At 41.5% G+C, this 24,313-nt stretch overlaps 1 protein-coding gene across 1 annotated transcript in view; it reads right to left on the bottom strand.

The window, feature by feature from the left end:
- The window catches only part of fads2 (fatty acid desaturase 2), an 88,851-nt gene that overhangs the window by 12,252 nt on the left and 52,286 nt on the right, over nucleotides 1-24,313 (bottom strand). The window contains exons 3-8 of the mRNA XM_059975660.1: nucleotides 15,854-16,051; nucleotides 12,873-12,974; nucleotides 6,254-6,379; nucleotides 2,559-2,619; nucleotides 2,374-2,450; nucleotides 1,441-1,538 (exon numbers count right to left, since the gene is read on the bottom strand). Coding sequence (XP_059831643.1) covers nucleotides 1,441-1,538; nucleotides 2,374-2,450; nucleotides 2,559-2,619; nucleotides 6,254-6,379; nucleotides 12,873-12,974; nucleotides 15,854-16,051 — 662 coding nt within the window. The remainder of the gene's footprint in view (nucleotides 1-1,440; nucleotides 1,539-2,373; nucleotides 2,451-2,558; nucleotides 2,620-6,253; nucleotides 6,380-12,872; nucleotides 12,975-15,853; nucleotides 16,052-24,313) is intronic.

Here is a 24,313-nt window from a genome sequence, read left to right as displayed (position 1 = left end):
AAAAACATGGTGTTCATCATTAAGGAACCCCCACCACCACCACCACCCAGGACGTGCCCCTTGGAAGTTTTCATGTTTTATTGTTTTACAACATTGAATCACAGTGGATTTAATTTGTCTTTTTGACACTGATCAACAGAAAAGACTCTTCGTGTCAAAGTGAAAGTCAATGGTGATGTGATCTGCTGTCCCCTCACTCTCCTTGGGTATGAGAAAATTTGTTGACCTTTCTCCGGTGAACTTGTTTAGTTGTCCACCACCATTCACAAGTGGGTGTGGGAGGACTGCAGAGCTTCGAGCTGATCTGTAGACCATGAAATTACTTTGCTCTGTTTATTGCTGTTTAGGTTGTTTGGTATACAAGTAGTCCTGTAACTTCACCAGGTTGGTTTCTCAATGTGAGGCATCCCTGGCTCTGCAACTGACATGTCCTCCTGTAGTCTTTGATGAACCAGGGTTGATCTCCTGGTGTGCTGTGAATGAGAGAGCGAGGGGCATGCCCGACCAAGAGGCCTGAGTTGTTAGATCTGTTCCAGTAGGCACGGTGGTCATGCCACAGTACCTAATAAAATGCATTTTCACCGCAAAGATGGGATTTTGTCTCCACGAGGAATGTGTGGTAGTCACACATACTGATACTATCATGGACAGGTGCACCAGTTAGGATGAGATCAATTAAGAGTTTCCCTCTTGTTAGGTGTCTCACTAACTGCTGCAGACCAATCTAGCAGGGACATCCTTTAGCACTCTGCCAGCTTGGTCAATAGTCATTCTATTGAGCCAGTCTTGGTGATGGATGTTGACATCTCCCACCTATAGTGTGTTCTTTGCCTCTACCAATCTCAGTACTTCATCAACGTGGAGCAGTACTGATTTTTCAGCCAAGGAGGGATGGTAATCAGTGTAAGGTTTTGTTGCCCTAGTTTAACCTGATACCATGAGAGCCCATGGACCTGGAGTCAACAGTGAGGGCAGCTCCCTCCTGAGTGTACACCAGTGTGCAGCCTCTCTTGGATTTGTCAGTGGGATAGCACATACCCAGGGATGGCGATGTTGGTGTCTAGAACATGGAGCATAAACTACAATTCTATGAGTATGATCTTGCCGGGTCATTGCTTGCCTAGTCTGTGAGTCAGCTCTCACAATTCCTGCACAAGACTCCAGATGTTGCTAAGGAGGACTTTACAGAGCTAACAAGATAGTTTTTGCCATTGTCATTTCCAGTGCCTAGGTCTCTTCCAAGTCTGTTAGGACTGATATTAGTGAAAATGAAGGGAGAAAGGCAAAGGGGATTTTGGTCTCTCCTCCCTACTCTAAACATTTACAATTAACCCACAAATATTTCTGATTTTAAATATGGCAATACCTTGCTTTATAAACAGAATAATTTTAACACCGGTAACATTAACTCAAACAAAAGAAGTTCTTTACGACACATACCTAACAAAAAGAACAAAGACGATGGAACCAAAAAACCCATAGAAAGGGATGTAGGTGTTGAAATAGCGGATGTAGTATGTTGTTGCCCAGGCAAGGTCCTGCAAAGTGGAAAGATGCAGATTGAACTGTGTTAAAGTATAGTGATATTATTACTGATTCACAGTTAATATCAGTTCACGTTTATTGTCATCTGTGAATATCATATTCCTCCAGACCACAGTGCACCCACAAAACATAGATAAAACAGAATATAACAACAAGTAAGTTAATAAAATATAATTCAAAAGTGCATATTAATGTTATTGCTCTGATGTGCATCCAATACAATAAATGTAGGCAATGCTATGCTTCAGGTCCCAACTTGGCCAATTCAAGTTATGCCACTAAAACAACTTCTATAAGAAATGTTGTGTTAACCAAAGCCTAAGGCCCACCGTGGAAATAGCTGTGGAGATGCCACTGGAACCAGGCTGTACTTCACTTGCCTGGGCCTCCTGGCATTTCCTTCCTCCTAGTTCCCAAAAACTTGTTTCTAATGGCTTAATCTGTTGTGATTCCATAGTTACTTTGCAACCCAGTTGCATCACTTTGCGATGTGAAATCCAGCATGCCCCCCAATGCCCTGAACAGCTGTGTTTGCACTCTGCTGGGGTACTCAGGATCCCTTCAATAACAAGGAATGGCAATTAATAGGCCAGGGTGCCAAACAAAACCTCTTGGTTCCTTTCAGAGAGGAAGGAGGACAGACAAGTCCAGTCAAACGAATCTTTTCATGAATTGGCTCTAGGTAGTGCTGCCAGTCCCCAGCCTCAAATTTGTATTGAGCTATCATGGAAAGTGATGCAGGAAGAAAAAATAAGGTTCAGAGTAGATGGAAGTGGGAAGTAGAAGAAGGAAAACCAAACCTTGTATTAAGCATTGTAATGTACGTACCACCCAATCACGTCGCGTAATCATCGTCATCATTATTTGAATGTAGAAATATACTGGAATTAGTAGGGGTGGGCCAACTGTAAGAGAAAGCAGCAAGTGAGAGGGTCAGATATGTCAGAGATATCACAACGTGAAATAACCAACACAACCTGTAATATCACATTAACTGCTCAAGACATACTCACTGAGGAAGAAGTACTCATGCTGATGGTTGTAGGGCAAATACTTGATTTTCTTTTTTCCAAACTACAGGTAGAACAGAGGATTGAGGTGGAATCAGGTCTTTGGTATACAATTCACCCAGTACATTATTCTAAATATATCAGGTCCTAATTGCCAGAATGAACCATAGAACAGGACCCCTCAGAAACAGATCCTTTGGCTCACAATGTCTGTGGCAAACGCGATGCCAATTTAAGTTACTCATCTACTTGCATATGATCTGTATTTCCCCCCCCCCCCCCCCGTTCCATACCTGTTCATGTGTCTGTCTAAATGCTGCTTAAACATTGCTATTGTACCTGCTTCTACCATCGGCCCTGGCAACAAGTTCCAGGCACCTAGTATTCTTTGTGTAAGAACAAAACTTGCCTCATAAATCTCCAGTCAGTCTTTGATATTTCCACTCTGGGGAAAAAAGACTTTTGACTATCTATGCCCCAAAGAATTTTATATACTTCTATCAAGTCACCACTGAACCTCGATAATCTCTAACTCTCCTTATAACTAGTACTCTAATCCAGGCAATAATGTGTTGAACCTCTCCTGTACCCTCTCCAAAGCCTCCAGTTCCTTTCTGTAATGCAGTAATCCCAGCCTGCATCCTATAATCCAAATGTGATCTTTTTATACAGCTGCAACATGACTACCTGACTTTTATGCACATCACCTGAACTGATGGAAGTAAGTATGCCTTCTTAACCACTCTTTCCACTCCATAACTTTTAGGGAGTTGAGCAACTGCATGCCAGGGTCCCTCTGTACATTGATGATCCTAAAGAGACCCACCATTTACTGTATACTTTCCTCTTGCACTTGATGTCTCAAACTGCAACACCAATAATATGTATAATTTTCCTGACTCTGCTTTATGCATGCATTTGCCAAGCTTGCTACAATTCCCACATCATGGTTTAAGCTGTACATACACTGTTTCTGTTAAAAAACACAGAAAAGTTCCAATTACATAAAAATCCATCAACAGTTTTGCTTCTTCAGTTCCCTTGGACAGATTTAACTGAGCACTCTCTGAAATACTGTTTGTCCATAAATACAAGTCCTGTGCCTTTAGTGCAATTTGACCGGCCCAGAACATAATCCTGGCAGATTTCTATCGAACGGAGGCTCCACTTGACAGAAAAGGAAATTTAAAATTCAACTTTTGGCACTGGTGAAGGAGTCCCTTGTATTTCACTTGGTTGCACAGACCACCTTTGTTGAGTGGTTTATCCTGTCTGGTGGCTTCTCCACAAATATTAGACAAAGGCTCAATGCTACTCCCATATCAATTGACGTTTCATTGTGTGGAAAATTGTTAATGACTCATTTCTAAATGACACTGTTTATGCACTGCAGCAGTCAGTCAACCAAGATCTTTTATAGACCTATTGACTCCCATGGTTATCTCGACCACACCTCTTCCCACCCTTATCTTCTGTAAAAATGCTCTTCTCTTCACTCAGTTTCTTCATCTCCACAGCATCTGTTCCCAGGGTGTGGCTTTCTATTCCAGGTCATCAGAGATGTCCTCCTTCTTTAAAGACTGGTGTTTCCCTCCCTCTTTTGATGCTGCCCTCACCTGCAACTCCTCCATTTCCTGTGCATCCATGCTCACCCCATCTTCCCACTGCTGTAATAGCGATAGAGGCCCTCTCGCCCTTAACTACCATCCCATCACCCTCCGCAAACAACACCTCATCCTCTGCACCTTCTCCCATCTTCAAATGGATCCTACCACTAAAAATATCTTTATGTCTTTCACACCACCCCACCCCCAGCTTTCTGCTCCCTCTGTGATTCCCTTCTCCATTCTTCCCTCCCCACTAATCTCCTTATCCCTGCAAATGGCCTATGTGCTACACCTGCCCATATACCTGCTCCCTCACCTCCATTCAGTGCCCCAGGCAGTACTTCCAGATGAGGGAGCACATCACCTGTGGATCTGCTGGGGTCGCCTATTGTGTCCCGGGTTCCCAGCGAGGCCTCCTCTACACCGGGGAGATTGCTTTGTCAAGTACCGCGAAAATATTATAAACTAAATAACTGTCGTAAAGACAGCACACTCCCCGCTTGACCTTCGTAAGGTCACAATGAGCAGAGTACAAAACTTAGTCTCTTAATCAGTCATTGGGTAGAAGTAGAATAACTTCTGTAACTGGCCCTTGGTGCTGCACCATCAACTACAAGTGGGACTTCCCAGTGGCCATACCTTTTATTTCCGATTCCCATTCCCATTCCAATGTGTCAATCCATGGCCTCCCTCAAGATGAGGCCACCCTCAAGGTGGAGGAGCAACATCTTATATTCTGTCTGTGTACCCCAACCCGATGGCATGAATTTTGATTTCTCCTTCCAGTGAACCAATTTCCCCTCCCACCCCCTTCCCCTATTCCCCAATCTGACCTTTCACTTCTTCTCACCTGCCTAGTACTTCCCTCTGGGTCCCCTCCTCCTTCCATTTCTCCTATTGTCCGCTCTCCTCTCCTATCAGATTCTTTCTTCTCTAGCCCTTGACCTTTCCCACCTACCTGGCTTCACCTATCACTTTCCAGCTAGTCTCTTTCTGCTCTCCCCCCCCCCCATCAGCTTTTTCTTCTGGCATCTTCTCCAGAAGAAGGGTCTCGGCCCAAAACGTTGACTGTTTACTCCTTTCCATTGATGCTGCCTGACCTGCTGAGTTCCTCCAGCGTTTTGTGTGTGTTACTCTGGATTTCCAGCACCTACAGACTTTCTTGTATCAGTCAGTCATCAGTTCTGACATTGGAATCTTGATCACCCAACTACAGCCAACGTGGACAGCAGGCAGGCTCATGGGGCTACTAGCCCCTCTTCTTATGGAAAGAAGATGCTAACATCCATTTTGCTAGTGTACTTCCTACATGCTAGAAGGGACATAGCATACAACTAGAGGGAGCAGTGTTGTCATGGACACTAGGAATAGAATTGGAGTTCGGAAAATTTTAATTGGGCTTCAGCCGGCATTTGTCCTAATGAAACAGGCAAGACCCTGAGGGAACGACTTCTGTGATTGATCCATCTGCTCACCACTGACAATATATGTTCTCTGTTCTATATGCTTTCTTTTACTTTCTAACTAAATCTGCAACCTCTTTCATCATCCACAGTCTTGAACTTTACTATCCCTGAAATTCTAACTCACGGGAGCATATTGGTCATGAATGACCATTTGGCCTTTAAACAACTCCCATGTGTCACATGCTGACTTTCCCAAGAATTGCCATTCCCATCCACTTTCCCCAGCTCCTCTCTAATACCATCGCAATCAGCAGTTCCCTAATTTAGCACTTTCTCCCGAAGACCAGTCTTTTCCTTACCATAGCTATCCAAAAACTTACGGAATTATAATCACTGTTCTCAAAACGCTCTCTCATTGAAACTCCAATGCGTTTTTTGCAGAGTCGCTGCCACTTGGTGGGCTGATTAGATATTTACATTAACAAGCAGGTGCATGGATATATCTAATAAGAATGTGTAAATCATTTCTCGGTGTTCACCCAGTAATAAAACCTCTCATTTAAATTCACAGTTCGCACGTCAGCAATGGACAGTCAACAGTCTTTGATGTGCCTCCAGTCTCTTTCAATACTTTCTCTCTATTGGCCTCTATCTTTATTTAAATTTCAAAATGAAATGGGATTACCTCCACGGGTTGAGTGTTGCCCAGCACAAACACTTTCAGCATGTTCACATCAGGGTCCTTATTAAAGATGTTGGGCTTAGCGTGGTGCTGGAAGTGCCGATGATTCCACCAGTTTCCAGATGCTCCCTGAGAAGAGATGTAGAGTCACACAACAGATGCAAACCATGGCCACCTTTACGAATCTTCACTCTACCTTTCAAATTGCTACCACACCTGTTTACAATAATCCAAAGTCTTCAAATTTTCTCACAAACCATGCAAGTTTTGGATTCCCAGCAGGTTTAGTGTCTCACATTTGGTAAGAATCTAGGACTGGTTTTCTGTCAGGAACATCCTCAAACAATGAACACCACTGCAACCCATCTCCAGTCGCTTTTACCTAGGGCATGGCAATGCCACCAACAGCAACATAAGAAATAGTAACATTGCTTAATCCAAAGAGTAATCAAAAACTTCAGTGCATGCTATATTACCTTTTGCTGTTATGTCCGCAGCCCCCTCCTTTGTGAGAATCGCAAGAGCACTAGTTGAGGGTGGGGTCAGTAGACCCAGGAAATGGGAGAGAGAGAGAGACGTGCCGAATACCTCGTTCCACCGCGTTGCAAAATAATGCGACATTGACCATTGTCTCCTGGAGACCACGTTTGTGGATTGGGGACTATGCTACGTGCAAGCCCTCGGGCAAAGTGGGCTGGTTGAGAGATTGCATCACCCCAACCTGATTGACATCTGAGACCCCGTGAGTAAGTATAAAAGAGGGTCTGGGGGAACAACCCCTTGAGATGCACCAAAAGAAACGCTAACGATCCCGTAGTAGCGGGAAGCCATTTGAAGGAAGCCACGTGCGTTGGATTCCGTGGCTGGAACCACGGAAAACCGCTTTTAGCTAACAACAGGGAAGCCCGCTCCCCTGATTCAACGGATTTGCTTCATAAAAGACCCGGGCAAGTTTCTTTTCTCACCAATCTCTCTCTCTCTCTCTCCAACAAGTGAAAACCCAGCGGTCCCCCAAAAGGCTGAAGCCTGCAGGAACTGAGTGACTTTAAAAATTTCCATCGGACAATATATTATCCCCTAGACAAACGATCAAGCTGTTTCTTATTGATGGTTATTATTAGACCTGCGTTTTTAGTGACGACGTAAATATCTGAATGTTTGTATTAATCTTATCTTTGTGCCCCTTCATAAATAAAGATTTTTAAAAATAGTACCATCAGACTTCAACGGACCTCTCTATCTTTGCTGGTAAGTGATCCAGTTACAGAAATTCGTAACAGCTCAAACCCAAAAAGGGCAGTATGATTCAGGATCATAAAGACTTCAGCAATGGCTGATTAAGGAAGTTATAAGGCAAAGCAGAAGATGAAAGTAACCCAATCAAAGATGTAAAAACAGACACAGATATGTAAAAAAGAGGGCAGAAACTAATGTAAGTCCCTTAAAGAACTAGCCTGCAAAATTATATTAGAAAACAAGGAACAAGCAAAGAAACTATGCAAATATTTTGAGTCAGTCTTTGCAGATGAAGACATACGAAAATTCCCAGAAATAGTGGAGAATTATAGATCCAGAATAAATGAAAGGCTGGATAAAATTAACCTTTGTTAAAAAGCTGCATTGAAGAAATTAATAAGACTGAAGGCCCATACGTCTCTGGACCTAATGACATGCATCACAAGGTTTTCAGCAAGGTAGCTACAGGAAGAATGGGTGCACTGTCTGTCATCTTTTAAAATTCCAGATTCTGGAACTTTTTTGGAGATTGTAAACACAGCCTCACTATTCAACAATGGAAGAGGAGAGAAAACAGGAAACTGCAGTCTTGTTTGCCTAGCGTCACTGGAGGCAAAATGCTACTATCCATTATTAAGGATATGTTAATCAGGACACTTGGAAAATAATAAGATTGGCCAAAATCAACATAAATTTATGAAAGAAGAATCGTGATAGGGCAGTATATATGCAAAATCCAATATTTTAACAAGAAGAAGCCAATATTGTGGTGCATACGGATTTCAAGAATGTCTTCTGCAAGCTACCTTGCAAGAGGAATTGAACAAAATTGGAGCTCTTAGGTTTGGAGCAACACACTAGCGGTGATTAATGAACAGGAAATAAATGAAAACACAAAATGCTGGCAGAACTCAGCAGGCCAGACAGCATCTATGGGAGGAGGTAGTGATGACGTTTCAGGCCGAAGTGTTTTGACCCGAAACGTCGTCACTACCTCCTCCCATAGATGCTGTCTGGCCTGCTGAGTTCTGCCAGCGTTTTGTGTTCTTATTTATTTCCAGCATCTGCAGATTCACTTGTGTTGCCTTGGAAATAAATGGGCCAGTTTCAGTTTGGTGAACTATAACCAATGAGGTGATACCAGGATTTCTACTAGAGCTCCAAGCTGTTCTCAAGTCACATTGATGATTAAGACAAGGAACTATGAATAATGTATCCATGCTTACTGATGAGACTAAACTCAGTGCAGTATGGGTTGTGAGGAAGATGCGGAGAGGTTTCAAGATGCTGAAGACAGGTAACCTTTAGTTTTGATATGTTTATACAGAGCATTTGAATGGATGAAAAAGAACTTTAAAAAGTAGCTTTAGAAAAGTACAGCCCAGAAACAGGCCCTTCGGCCCATCTAGTCCTTGCTGAACCATTTACACTGCCTACTCCCGACGACCTGCACCTGAAACATTGCCCTGCTTTCCCCTCCCATTCATGTGCCTGTCCAAACTCCTCTTAAATTTTGAAATTGAGCTTGCGTGCCCCACTTGTGCTGGCAGATTGTTCCACACCTTGGAGTGAAGAAATTTCCCCTCATGTTCTCCATAAACTTCTCATGTTTCCCCCTTAACCCATGCCCTCTAGTTGTAGTTCCACCCAACCTCAGTGGAAAAACCTGCCTGCATTTACTCTATCTATAACCCTCATAATTTTATTTCCCTCTATCAAATCCCACCTGAATCTTCTACGCTCCAAGGAATAAAGTCCTAACCTAATCCAGCTTTCCTTATAACTCATGTCCTCCAATCCTGGCAACATCCTTCTAAATTTCCTTGGTACTCTTTTGACATTATTTACATCTTTCCTGTAGGTAGGTGACCAAAACTGCACACAATACTCCAAATTAGGCCTCACTAATGTTTTATACAACTTCATCATAACATCCCATCACCAGTACTCAATAGTTTGATTTATGAAGGTCAATGTGCCAAAAGCTTTCTTCATGACCCTATCTACCAGTACCACCACTTTCAATGAATTATGGATGTATTCCCAGATCCCTTTGGTCTACTGCACTTTTCAATGTCCTACCATTCACTGTAAGACCTACCCTGGATGGTCCCATCAAAGTGCAACAGCTTGTACTTGTTTGCATTAAATTCCATCTGGAAATTTTCTGGCCCATTTTCTCCAGCTGGTCCAGGTCCCACTGATAGTCTTCTATGCTGTTCATGACACCCCAAATCTTGGTGTTATCTTCAAATTTGCTGATCCAGTTCACCACATTATCGCTGATATAGATGACAAACAAGAACAAACCCAGTACTGATCCCTGCAGCACTCCACTGCTCACAGGCGTCCAGTCAGAAAGGGAACCTTCTACTATCACTCTCTGGTTTCTCCTATAAAATCAATGTCTAACCCAATTTACTACCTCATCTTGAATGCCTATCAACTGGAATCTTTTAAGCAACTGAACATTCTTGAACAACCTCCCATGTGGAATCTTGTCCAATGCCTTGCTAAAGTCCATGTTGACAACATTCACTACTTTGCCTTCAACAAATTTCCTGGTAACTTCCTCAAAAAACTCTAGTAGATTGGTTAGACACGACCGACCAGGCACAAAACCATGCTGACTATCCCTAGTCAGTCCATGCCTATCTGAATACTCATACATTCAGCCCCTTAGAATATCTTCCAATAACATAGATGTCAGGCTCAACAGCCTATAACTTCCTGGTTTATTTTTAGAATCTTTCTCAAACAGCATAAAACATTAGCTCTCCTCCAAATCCTCCAGAACTTCACTTCTTGTTAAGGATGATTTGAATATCTCTGCCGTGCCTCTGAAATTTCTGCACTTGCCTCCCACAGGTTCCGAGGGAAGACCTTCTCAGGCCCTGGGGATTTATCCACCCTAATTTGCCTCAGGACAGCAAACTCCTCTTCCTCTGTAATCTATATAGGGCCCATGACCTTATTACTGCCTTGCCTCACTTCTGTAGACTCTGTGTCCATCTCCTGAGTAAATACAGATGCAAAAACAAAAGCATCTAAGATCTCCCCATCTCTTTTGGCTCCACACAAAGATTACCATTCTGATCTTCCAGAGGACCAATTTTGTCCGTTGCAATCCTTTTGTACAACATATCTGTAGAATCCCTTGGGATTCTCCTTTGCCTTGTCTGCTAGGGCAACCTCATGCCTTCTTTTAGCCCTCCTGATTTATTTCTTAAATGTTCTCTTACATGTACTATACTCAATAAGCACCTCATTTGTTCCTACTTGCCTATATCTGCTATGCACCTCCTTTTTTCTCTTAACCAGGGTCTTAATATCTTTTGAAAACCAAGGTTCTCTACACCTGTTATCTTTACCTTTTATTCTGTCAGGTACATACAACCTTTGTACTCTCAAAATTTAACTTTTGAAAGCCTCCCACTTAGCAAGTACTCCTTTGTCAAAAAACAGTCTGTCCCAATCCACACTTGCCAGATCCTTTCCGATACCATCAGAATCAGCCTTTCCCCAATCCAGAAACTCAACCCGGAGACCAAACCTATCTTTTTCCATATTTATTTTGAAACTAATAGCATTAAGATCACTAGATGCAAAGTGCCCCCCTACACAAACTTCTGTCACTTGCCCTGTCTCATTGCCTAACAGGAGATCAGGTGTCGCATACTCTTTTGTTGGAAACTTTCCTGAATACTCTATCCTATCTAGTCCTTTTAGAGTATGGAAGACCCAGTCAATAGGTGAAAAGTTAAAATCACCCACTATAACAATCTTATGTTTCTTGCAAAAGTCTGCAATATCTCTACAAATTTGTTCCTCTAAATCCCATGGACTGTTGCGTGGTCTATAATACAATCCCATTAACAAGGTCATACCTTTCTTATTCCTTAGTTCCACCCAGATAGCCTCACTATATAAGTTCTCCAGTCTGTCCTGAGTACTGCTGTGACATTTTCCTGACTAATAACACCACCCCCCTCCTTTAATTCCTCCTGTTCTGTCACGTCTAAATCAGTGGAACCCCAGAACACTGAGCTGCCAGTCCTGCCCCTCCTGCAACCAAGTCTTACTAATTACTATGAAATCATAATTCCATGTGTTGGTCCATGCCCTGAGCTCATCTGTCTTTCCTACAATATTTCTTGCATTGAAATATACGCAACTCTGAACATTAGTAGCACCACATTCAGCCTTTTGATTCCTGACTTTGTCTCCACAACCTCTCCACAATCTGTTCTGGCACTCTGATTCCCATCCCTCATCAAGTCTAGTTTAAACCCCCACCCTCCCTCCATGCAGCACTACCAAATGATTCTGCTTGGATATGAGTTCCCTCCCATTTGAAGTGCAAACTGTCCCTTCTGTACAGGTCCCACTTTCCCTAGAAGAGACCCCAATGATCCAAAAATCTGACACTTTCTTTCCTACACCAAATCCTTAGCCACATGTTAAGCTGCATGATACTCCTATTGCTGCCTTTACTAATCCATGGCATGGGTTATAATCCTGAGATCACAACCATGGAGGTGCTGTCCTTTAACTTAGCACCTAATTCCCTGAGCTCCTTTTGTAGAAACTTGTCCCTCTTCCTACCTGTTATTGGTACCTAAATGGACCACAATCTCTGGCTGCTCATCTTCCCACTTAAGAATGTGGAGGACTTGATCTAAGATGTCCCAGACCCTGGCGCTTGGGATGAAACATACCATCTGGGAATCTCGTTCTCATCTACTGAACCTCCTTTCTCTTCCCCTACCTAACCAATCCCCTATCACCACAGCTCACCTCTACTCCCCACTTCCTTTCTCAGTCTCAGTGCCAGAGACCTGACTGCTGTGACTTTCCCCTGCTCGGTCATTCCCTCCCCCAGCAGTATGCAAAGTGGTATACCCGTCGTTGAGGGAGATAGCCTACGCTGTCTGTTTAACTACTTTCCCCTTCCTGACTTTCCCTTTCCCCTTGCTCGGTTTCCCATGTCCTGCACCTTGGGCACAACTACCTCTCTATATATCCTAACAATGATCCCCTTCAGAGACAATGGATGAATCCCTGCTTCCCCACATGAGGAGCATTCAACTGTCCTGCCTAGCATTCCTACTGTTCCTACAGTGCAAATAGTTAAATAGGATAAAAAATAAATGAACTGGGGGGAAAAGTCTATTTACAGCTCTTTTGCCTTCTCTCACACAAATTTCGCCTTGTTGAAGCCTTGAAAATCTAAAGCCTCAAATAACCATTCTAACACTGTCCATTTCAACATTGGCCACTCCACTTGCCCCTGCCTTGTTTCAATTTGTTCTCGTGCATCAACCTGGATCACTGATTGGCCATTGTTGAAAACTTTTAAGAAAACTTCAGACAAAGTAATGATTACCTTCATGTGACCTATCAAGAATTTGTGTAGCACGTGATTCCATTTTGTTTTCCGGAATACAGACAGATGTCCAAAGTCATGTTGAAGCCAGCCTGATTGAGCCTGGAATCCAGAGAAAAAGATAATTACTTTGCAATAATGCATTGGGATAGGAAAACAGATTTCATTTATTTTCACCATTTATAGTCAGTAATAAAACCCGAGTACAGAAATTTGATCATATATTGCTGTTTTTTGCATTTCAACAACAAATTAAAATTAGCTGGAATGAACCTTGATAACAACTTATTCTGCATCATTACATCTTATTCCTGAAATTTATCTTGACTTTTCCCGGAATGATTCACCCTTACTCACTTGAAGCAATTTCCATGTCAGTCATTCAAGGGAAGCACACAGCATCCCTCAGACAAAACATTTGGAACACAGCAGTGCATATTGTGGACCTGGGAGAAATCATCAATGAGAGATCCCTGGACAATTAGCCTTCAGAAGACAGTCTTGGATTACACACTGTGTAAGGTAATGTCCTCGTTTATATGTTTAGCTTGCATCATTTGTGCCATATCTACAACTTTAAAAACCCCCACCACTACCTTGTCCCTTCGAGTCCCAAAATAACATTGGGGTTACTGCCCTATTTCTGCCACAGTTCTGATCCCAGATCCTTAATCCTTTGTTTAAACCTTTTTTTGCAACTCTAACATCCTACGACACCTGCTGTCATTATCTATTGTGCTAATCCATCCTACCTCCATTTCCATCTCTTCATCCTCTCCCTACAACTACCCATATGCCTTGATAACCTAAACCCACCCTCACTCCCCCTGTGGCACATTTGTAATATAATATGCACCATCCTTTGGAATGGCAACTGCATGCCCATCTACCAATATCAGAACACACTAACATTTATCAGCAAAGGATCCTCCTAGATAAATAGATCAATTGATCTCATCACTAACCACCCAGGCCAACTAGCTCATCTGACAAGAAAACTTCATGTGATTTCATTAGTTATTTCTCCTTCCCAAAGTAGAGACAAAGTATTCAACCAGAACTTTTGAATAATTCTTAGGAACATGCAGGAATGCTTTTTATGACTATGCAGAATTAAGCATCAGAATCAGGTTTAATATTATCAGCATATGTCATGAAATTTGTTGTTATGTGGCAGCAATTATGTACTGCAAGACATAATACTAAAAACTGTGAATTACAGTAAATACATATATTAAATAGTTAAATTAAGCAAGTATTTCAAAAAAAGTAGTGAGGCAGTGTTCATGGGTTCAATGTTCATTCAGAATCCTGATAACAGAGGGAAGGAGCTGTTCCTGAATTGTTAAATCAGTTTTAACTAAGAGATTCTTAAGAGTCATAGATGTCCTCTAAATCAAAAGGCCAAAGATTATACATCGCCAAATTTATAATGAATTAGGAATTACCACAATTAATTACCAAGGAGATATCTGGAATCTGAGTGAGTGTCAATGGATTCTCAGAGCTACAATACATATCGGATTCTAATATGCAGGAGGAGGGAAATCAGCAACAAAAGTCTGTGCCAGTTTCAAAAGGAATATATTTAATTAGTTGTGTACCATTGACCTTCCCCACACAATCTTAATTGGTTTTTATTTCTTTTTAGGACATTTAGTCACTCCTCTATAAAAAAGCCTTGGTTGTTTCTTGTTCTATCTGTTTCACTTAAGTCATTCAATTAGCATATCTTTGCAGAAAATTTTGCCCCCTCTTTTCTTTTGTGTTGATATTAGCATCTTTTTTGTTACTGACCAATGAAAGGATCTCAGCCAAAAGGTCGACTGTTTCTTCATTTCTATGGATGCTGACATGCTCAGTTCCTCCAGCATTTTGTGTGTGTGGCAGTGAAAATAGTTGTTCAGTTTCCTCCAAGATTATGAATGCTTCTGTTGCCTCAAGCAGACAATGGTTTAAATACATTTTAGTATCTTCAAGCTGATTTTAGAAGTTGTCTGACAGAAGTCCTGCAGTTTAATATTAGAAAGGCTCAGGATATGAGGAAGAGAATAAGGCTGACCTTTTACAACAGCTCCAAGGAAAACCTCTGGTAGGGAAACACTGGTATTTTACATTAAATCATATCTTCACTTTCTAAATAGATTCAATTTTTCTTGAATAAATAAAGTGACAATTTCCTTTTAAAAAATCTGACCATATGAAGCTTCATTAATCAGTAGCTTTTTAAGGAATCCCATATGGTAGATACTTACTCCCTTTAAATCATTTGTATGATTAGAAAAAAGAGAGAGTATTCTGATGATTGAATGGAGTAGGATTGGTTAGGTTGCATGTCTCTGAATCTTGCGTAACAATTAGCTTTTTCTTCAAGATACCTAACGAATGAATGAATAAAAAAATGAAAGGACCAGTGAGTTAAATGCTCTGCTACATTCAGGCGTTAGGGTGTATTGTGGAGTTAGGGAATATAGCAAATATTAATATCAACAGCAAACAGTCTTCAGATCTGAATGTGGATTGTAGATTGAAGTTAAAATGCATCTCCAAACAATGGGCTTCCTGGAGCTGCAGAATGGGAACGATTGTATACCAAGAAACACCCCGTTTAATTGAGATGTCTGCATATGCATGAATGCAGCTCAGAGATAGCATTGGTTGGCATTCAATTCAGAGTGTCGAGTGTGAAGATGTAGGTGCTTGAATCAAAGGAAGCAGTATGAATGCATTGTAACAATAGAATTGTTCTGTTGTTACCTATGATCTTTAGCATATAAAAATGTCATGTAATATTGGGTCAGGAGGCCTCTTCTAAGAGTGTCTCCAGTATGGTGTCTGCTTGTTCTTCTGAATAAAAACTTCTATATCCACCAGCTTCAGTGTTTCCTGGTGACTTTGTTCAATCATGGCACAGGTAATCCACTGTTCACCTTTATTCTGCACTTCATTAATCTGATTTTATGGCTATGACAGTCCTTTACCTGTGAGGTTGCCAGGATTAAAGCAGCAATGAGAGTTGGAATCCAGCCAGTCCCAAAATACGACAAAGTAAACCAGGCCAAAACCTCCAAGAGAAAGAGGTGGGCAAGGTAGAGGAAGAAAAACACTAGGTCTGTGTTAAACAGTTTCATATCCTCGGCCGTCTTCCGTAGTGCCCGAAAATCGTCAATCAACTCACGCTGTAAAGAAAAGAGTTCATTGGAAACTTCAGTAAACTGTTTTCAATCACTTAGTTTTAATAAATTATTTGTATATCATTTCAAATGTTAATCCTGGGAATTAATTACTTACGCAAGGTTTGCAGTAAAATTGAACAGTAACATGTTCCTTTTCCATCTATGGAAAAGCCCTTCATAAAACTATTAAGGCACTTTATGTCTTTCAAGAGGAGAAAGATTTGTTTCAAGTTAGGATTTTTTTTGCTATTAACCTTAAGTATATCTAGGATTTTACAGGTGAACGCCATCAAAACAACTTGTGGGACTTGGGAGAGGTTGGATAAGAACATAATATTTAAACTAAAAGCCAAATATTGAGCATGTTGGAAACCTGAAATAAAACAAAGTGTTGGAAAGATTTCACAGTCTGGGCATCGCCAGAGACAAGGGAAGTAGAATTAATGCTTAACATTTTGCCGATTTTGAAAATCAGATGTGTCAGTATTACAGTTGAACAAAGGGAACTATGGAGCTATGAGGGAGGAGCTGGCCAAAGTTCAATGGAACAATATCCTAGCAGGGAAGACAGTGGAACAACAATGGCAGGTATTTCTGGGAATAATGCAGAAGGTGCAGGATTGGTTTATTCCAGATCCAAAGGGGAGTAAGAGGCGGCTGTGGCTGATGAGGGAAGTAAAGGGCATATAAAAATAAAATAAAAGAGAAGAAGTATAACATAGCAAAGATGAGTGGGAAACTGGAGGACTGGGAAGCTTTTAAAGAGCAACAGAAGATAACAAAAAAGGCAATATGCCAAGAAAAAATGAGGTACGAAGGCAAACTAGCCAAGAATATAAAGGAGCTTCTTTAGGTATGTGAATAGCAAAAAAAAATTAAGACCAAAATTGGGCCACTGAAGACAGAAACAGGTGAATTTATTATGGGGAACAAGGAAATGGCAGATGAGTTGAACAGGTACTTTGTTTGTGTCTTCCCTAGTGAAGACAGATCCAATCTCCCAGATGTAATGGTGGCCAAAGGAACTAGGGTAAAGGATGAACTGAAGGAAATTTATATTAGGCAAGAAACGGTGTTGGATAGACCGTTGAGTCTAAAGGCTGATAAGTCTCCGGGACCTGATGGTCTGCATCCCAGGGTACTTAAAGAGGTGGCTCTAAAAATTGTGGATGCATTGGTAATCATTTTCCAATGTTCTATAGATTCAGGAACAGTTCCTGCCGATTGGAGGGTGGCTAATGTTGTCCCACTTTTCAAGAAAGGAGGGAGAGAGAAAACAGGGAATTATAGACTGGTTAGCCTGACGTCAGTGGTGGGAAAGATGCTGGAGTCAATTATGAAAGAGGAAATTACAACACATTTGGATAGCAGTAGAAGGATCCGTCCGAGTCAGCATGGATTTATGAAGGGAAAATCATGCTTGACTAATCTTCTGGAGTTTTTTTGAGGATGTAACTATGAAAATGGACAAGGGAGAGCCAGTGGATGTAGTGTACCTGGACTTCCAGATAGCTTTTGATAAAGTCCCACATAGGAGATTAGTGGGCCAAATTAGGGCACATGGTATTGGGGGCAGAATACTGACATGGATTGAAAATTGGCTGGCTGTGACCAGTGTGGTACCGCAAGGTTCGGTGCTGGGACCGCAGCTGTTTACAATATACATTAATGATTTAGATGAAGGAATTAAAAGTAACATTAGCAAATTTGCTGATGATACAAAGCTGGGTGACTGTGAAATGTCAGGAGGATGTTATGAGAATGCAGGGTGACTTGGACAGGTTGGGTGAGTGGACAAATATATGGCAGATGCAGTTTAATGTGGATAAATGTGAGGTTATCCACTTTGGTGGCAAGAACAGGAAGGCAGATTACTATCTAAATGGAGTCAAGTTAAGAAAAGGGGAAGTACAACGAGATCTAGGTGTTCATGCAGGTACAGCAGGCAGTGAAGAAAGCTAATGGCATGCTGGCTTTTATAACAAGAGGAATTGAGTATAGGAGTAAAGAGGTCCTTCAGCAGCTGTACAGGGCCCTGGTGAGACCCCACCTGGAGTATTGTGTGCAGTTTTGGTCTCCAAATTTGAGGAAAGACATTCTTGCTATTGAGGGAGTGCAGTGTAGGTTCACCAGATTAATTCCCGGAATGGCGGGACTGTCATATGTTGAAAGATTGCAGCGACTGGGCTTGTATACACTGGAATTTAGAAGGATGAGAGGGGATCTGATTGAAACATATAAGATTATTAAGGGTTTGGACACACTGGAGGCAGGAAGCATGTTCCCACTGATGGGCGAGTCCAGAACTAGAGGCCACAGTTTAAGAATAAGGGGTAGGCCATTTAGAACAGAGATGCGGAAAAACTTTTTCACCCAGAGAGTGGTGGATATGTGGAATGCTCTGCCCCAGAAGGCAGTGGAGGCCAAGTCTCTGGATGCATTCAAGAGAGTTAGATAGCGCTCATAGAAAGTGGGGTCGAGGGATATGGGGAGAGGGCAGGAACGGGGTATTGATTGTATATGATCAGCCATGATCACAGTGAATGGCGGTGCTAGTTAGAAGGGCCGAATAGCCTACTCCTGCACCTACCGTCTATTGTCTATTGCCTTTCATGAAAAAATGAAATTCTGGTAAACCTGAAAGCTTTGCTATAGGAGCAGAATTAGGCCATTCAGCCCAACGAGTTCTGCTCCACCATTCCTTCATGGCTGATCCCAGAACCCACTCAACCCCATACACCTGCCTTCCTGCCATAACCTTTGATATCCTGACCAGTCAGGAAAGTCAATTTTCGCTTTAAATATACCCATGGTCTTGGTCTCCACAACTGTCTGTGGCACAGCATTCCACAAATTCACCACTCTCTGGTTAAAAAAATTCCTCCTTACCTTTGTTCGAAAGGGTTGCCCCTCAATTTTGAAGCTATGCCCTCTAGTTCAGGACAGCCCCAGCATAGGAAACATCCTCTCCACATATCTAGTCCTTTGAACATTCAGTAGGTTTCAATGAGATCTCCCTGCATTCTTCCAAATTCCAATGAGTACAGGCCCAAAGCTGCCAAACGTTCCATAAATGTTAACCCCTTCATTTGTGGAATCATCCTTGTGAACCTCCTCTGGACTCTTTCCAATGACAACACATCCAAGTGTGGTCTGACCTGTGTCTTATAAAGCCTTAGCATTATATCCTTGCTTTAATATTCTATTCCCCTTGAAATGAATGCCAACATTGCACTTGTCTTCTTTACCACAGACTCAACTTGTAAATTAATCTTCTAAGTCCACATCCCTAAGTCCATGACTCCTAATTCCCGTTGCACTTCTGATGTTTGAATTTTCTCCCCATTTAGATAATAGTCTTCACGTGTTCCTCTTACCAAAATGCTTTATCATGCATTTCCCAGCACTGTATTCCATCTGCCACTTTCCCCCCCATTCTTCCTATTGGTCTGAATCCTTCTGCAATCGCCTTGCTTCCTCAGCACTACCTACCCCTCCACCTATTTTTGTATCAGCTGTGAACTTTGCCACAAAGCCAACAATTCTATTATCTAAATCAGTGACAAGCAATGTGACAAGTAGCAGTCCCAATACTGGCCCGAGGAACACCACTAGTCACTGGTACCCAACCAGAAAAGGCCCCTTTATTCTCACTTGCTGCCTCCTGCCTGTCAGCCATTCATCTATCCATACCAGTATCCTTCCTGTAATGCCATGGGATTTTATCTTGTTAAGCAGCCTTGTGTATAGCGCCTTACCAAATGCCTTCTGAAAATCCAAGTGACATCCACCGCTTCTTCTTTGTCCAGCATGCTTGTTATTTTCTCAAAGAATTCTAACAGATTTGTCAGGCAAGATTCCCCTTTACAGAAACCATGATAACTTTGACTTATTTTATCATTAGTGTCCAAGTACCCCAAAATCTCACCCTTAATAATGGACTCCAACACTTTCCCAACACCGAGGTTAGGCTAACTGACCTATAATTTCCTTTCTTTTGCCTTCCTCCCTTCTTAAAGAATGGGGTGACATTTGCAATTTTCCAGTCCTCCAGGACCATGCCAGAATCAAATGATTCTTGAAAGATCATAACCAGTGCATCTGTTATCTCTTCAGCAACTCTTTCAGGATCCTGAGATGTAGTCCATTAGGTCCAGGTGACTTATCCACCTTAAGACCTTTGAATTTGCCTAGCACTTTTCCCTTTGTAATGGTCATGACACTCATTCCTGTTCCCTGACACTCACGGACCTCTGGCACACTGCTACTGTCTTCCACAGTGAAGTCTGATACAAAGTACTTATTAAGTTCATCTGCCATTTCTTTGTCCCCCATTACTACCTCACCAGCATCGTTTTCCAATGATCTGATATCAACTCTCACCTCCCTTTTACTCTTTATATAACTGAAAAAGACTTTTAGCATCCTGCTTTATATTATTGGCTAGTTTGCCCCCATATATCATCCTTTCCCTTCTTTAGTTGCCTTTTGTTGAATTTCAAGAGCTTCCCATTCATCCAATTCCCACTCACTTTTGCTACCTTATATGCCCTTTCCTTGGCTTTTGTGCAGTCCTTAACTTCCCTTGTCAGCCACGATTGCCTACACCTACCATTTGAGAACAACTTCTTTTGTGGGACATATCTATACTGCACCTAGTGAACTATTCCCAGAAACTTCAGCCATCTCTGCTCTGCCGTCATCCCTGCCAGTATCCCCCTCCAATCCACCTGGGCAAGCTCCTCTCTCGTGCCTCTGTAATTCCATTTATTCCATTACAATACTGGTACATCTGATTATGTTCTCCCTCTCAAGCTGCAGTATGAATTAATCACATTATGATCACTAAGGGTTCCTTTACCTTAAGCTCCCTAATAAAATCTGGATTATTACGTGACACCCAATCTAAGACAGCTTTTCTCTGTGCAGGCTCAAGTACAAACTGCTCTAAAAAGCCATCTCATCAGCATTCAACAAATTCCCTCTTTTGCCATCTGACACCAACCTGATTTTCCCAATCCCCTTGCACATTAAAGTCCCCTATTATAATTGTGACATTACCTGTATTACGTGCCCTTTCCAGCTCCCTTTGCTATCTCAACCCCACATCTTGGCGACTATTTGGAAGCCTATATATGATTCCCATAATAGTTTATTTAACCTTGCAGTTTCTTAACTCCATCCACAAAGATTCAACACTCTCTGACCCTATGTCACCTCTTTCTAAAGATGAAATTCCATCTTTAACCAACCGAGCCACACCACCGCCAATGGCTTCCTGCCTGCCCTTTCAATACAAAGTATTGAAATATAAATAATAATATATAAATAAATATAAATACAAGCTCCCAGCTATGACCCTCTTTCAGCCACAATGTCATACTGACCAATCTCCAATTGCAACGCATATTCATCCACCTTATTCTATGCTATGTATATTTAAATACAGCACCTTCAGCCTGCATTCGTCACCCTCTTGTATTTTGCCCCTGTGGTACAATTTAACTCTTTGCCCTGTCTGCATTTGTACCCCATCATTGGCTTGTCCTTTCTTACATTCATGTTACACCCATCACCTACTTGTTAACCTGCTGGCTCATCCTCAGCTCTATCATACTGGTTCCCATCCCCCTCCCATATTAGTTTAAACCACTCCCAACAGCTCTAGCAAACCTGACAACAAGGATATCGGTCCCCCTCGGATTCAAGTGCAACCCGTCCCTTTTGTACAGGTCCCAATAATCCAGAAATCTGAATCCCTGCCCTGCACTCCACTTCTTCAGTCACAGATTCATCTGCGACCTTATTCTATTCCCATCCTCACTGTTGTGTGGTGTTATCCTCGCAGTTTCTTAACTCCACCCACAAAGATTCAACATTCTCTGACCCTCCATCCCCTCTTTCTAAAGATGAAATCTCAGGCAGCAATCCTCAGATTACTACGCTTGAGGTCCAGCTTCTCAACCCCCTTTCCAACTCCCTATATTCTGTTTTCAAGACCTCCTCCCTTTTTCTACCTATGTCATTGGTAACAATATGTACAAAGAAATTATTTAGAATTCTATTATTTAGAATTAAAAATAGTTGACCTTCCATATCAGAGCACAAAGGGGTCAAAGCTGAGTGTAGTCGCTGGATTCCCTGTCCTTAATGGTGGCAGAGGTCAGATCATTAGACGTGTTCAAAGTGGGGATCAATAAATATTTGGAAGAATAAGGAATTGAGAATTGTGGAAAATTTGGCATTCAAAAGGAGTTGAAGCCAGAATAGATCCCCCTCCCCCCACTACTTTCAAATCTCTTGCTATCTCTCCTTTCGGTTAGTCCTGACGAAGGGTGTCGGCCCGAAACGTCGACAGTGCTTCTCCCTATAGATGCTGCCTGACCTGCTGTGTTCCACCAGCATCTTGTGTGTGTTGTTGATAGATCACACCTGATCATTTTGAATAATGGGGCAAGTCTGAGAGGCTTGATGGCCCACCTCTACTCCGATTTTTAGTATTCAGAATCAGGTTTATTATCACCGGCATGTGCCATGGAATTTGTTAACTTAGCAGCAGCAGTTCAATGCAATACATAATCCAGCAGAGAGAGAAAAAAATAAAACATAATGATAAATAAACCAGTAAATCAATTACATATATGGAATAGATTTTAAAATTGTGCAAAAACAGAAATACTGTATATTTTAAAAAATGAGGTAGTGTCCAAAGATTCAATGTTCATTTAGGAATCGGATGGCAGAGGGGAAGAAGCTGTTCCTGAATCGCTGAGCGTGTGCCTTCAGGCTTCTGTACCTCCTACCTGATGGTAACAGTTGGAGGAGGGCGTGCCCTGGGAGCTATTCTTGTGATTGTTCAGAGTTCATTCCAATGCAGAGCTTTGTGCTCAAAGCTGATATTACTATGCAGGAACAACAGAGTGATGAACTGTCACAGGTAACTTCCTTTGAAATTGTATGAACCAATAACCAGTATCGACTTCTTGTGGGCAATGTCCTGGTAAGTAGGCTCCCAGTAGATTAAAATGAACTCTTTTGTTAGCAAGTACTTCCTGTCATTGTATTTCTATTATACAATTCCAGCATCCACATTTTATTGAGAACCATCTATATTTACAGTAGATATAGTTATTGCCTATTTTCCCTAAAAGAGGTCCAGGAAGGTCATTAATAAGAGGGAGCTGTCTGCTTTGATTAAGAAGCTTCCATTGATGATACATGTGAAATCATTTATAACAAAAGTAGAAACGAAGAACAGTCTACAAAAGTAGTTAAGTTGGAAACTGAACACCACTTAGAATTTCAGTTTGAAAACTGAACTTTGAACTTTATGTAGTTAGCTGAAAATTGAAGTGAACCCGGTAGAAATCATTATTAATACTGTGCTGAACAGAGCAACTAAATGGGGAAAAAGTTGGGGGTTCCAGCTGATCATAATGAACGAGCTTTAGGAAGACGTATCTATGTAGAAGTTAGGTAAGGGAAATCAGTTATCAAAGGCATCAACTTGCATAAAATAGCCTGATAGCCCACAGGTCACCCATCAAACATGCCTATTTATTTGAGTCACTAAAGAGGATCTGGGGAGCTAAACAATCTTCTAAAACTTTCAATTAGTGAGAGCAGAAATTAGTAACAAAATATTAATAAAACATTATTTCTTTCTGACCAAAAAGGTGTGATCTGATCATACAAAGTTTAGAACTAAGTTACAGAGATTCACAAACATTCCAAACTAAAAAAACCCATCTGTAACATAGAGTTTAATATCAGCCTACAAAGAGGTAATTGGATGACTGAAAGTATTTTGTGTAGTTGAAATCTACTGCTATCAACTCTGCATTAGTAGGGTATACTAAATATTTTAGTGAATTAATTAAGCTGTTCTTGTCCTTCTTCTGCATGCTGACTGACCTGAACACTGCTCTTGACTTCTGTGTGCAGATAAAAATGCTTCCAAATTTCCACAGGAATTATTTTCAATTTCACTTTTACGCTCATTGAGTCTTTAGTGCTGGAGTCATTTTGGAGACCGGATATCAGTATATACTCTTGATAGCAAACAAAGCAATGAATATAACTAAATAATTTATTAATAACACTTTTTTTGGTTAGGTTAATGGTAAACAATCATTGCAAACAATGAAGAGGTGAGCGAAGGCAAGGCTTAGTTGAGGATTGAAGCATGTTGGTGTAAGGCAAAGTCAGGAAGTCATGGAATATTCGAGGCAAAGTCAGAGCAGAGGAGAGGCAAATTCGAGGCCT

Source organism: Hypanus sabinus, chromosome 7 (genome assembly GCF_030144855.1).
Source record: "Hypanus sabinus isolate sHypSab1 chromosome 7, sHypSab1.hap1, whole genome shotgun sequence".
In the NCBI taxonomy this organism is placed as follows: Eukaryota; Metazoa; Chordata; class Chondrichthyes; order Myliobatiformes; family Dasyatidae; genus Hypanus; species Hypanus sabinus.
This window is presented reverse-complemented; position numbering and strand designations above follow the sequence as displayed.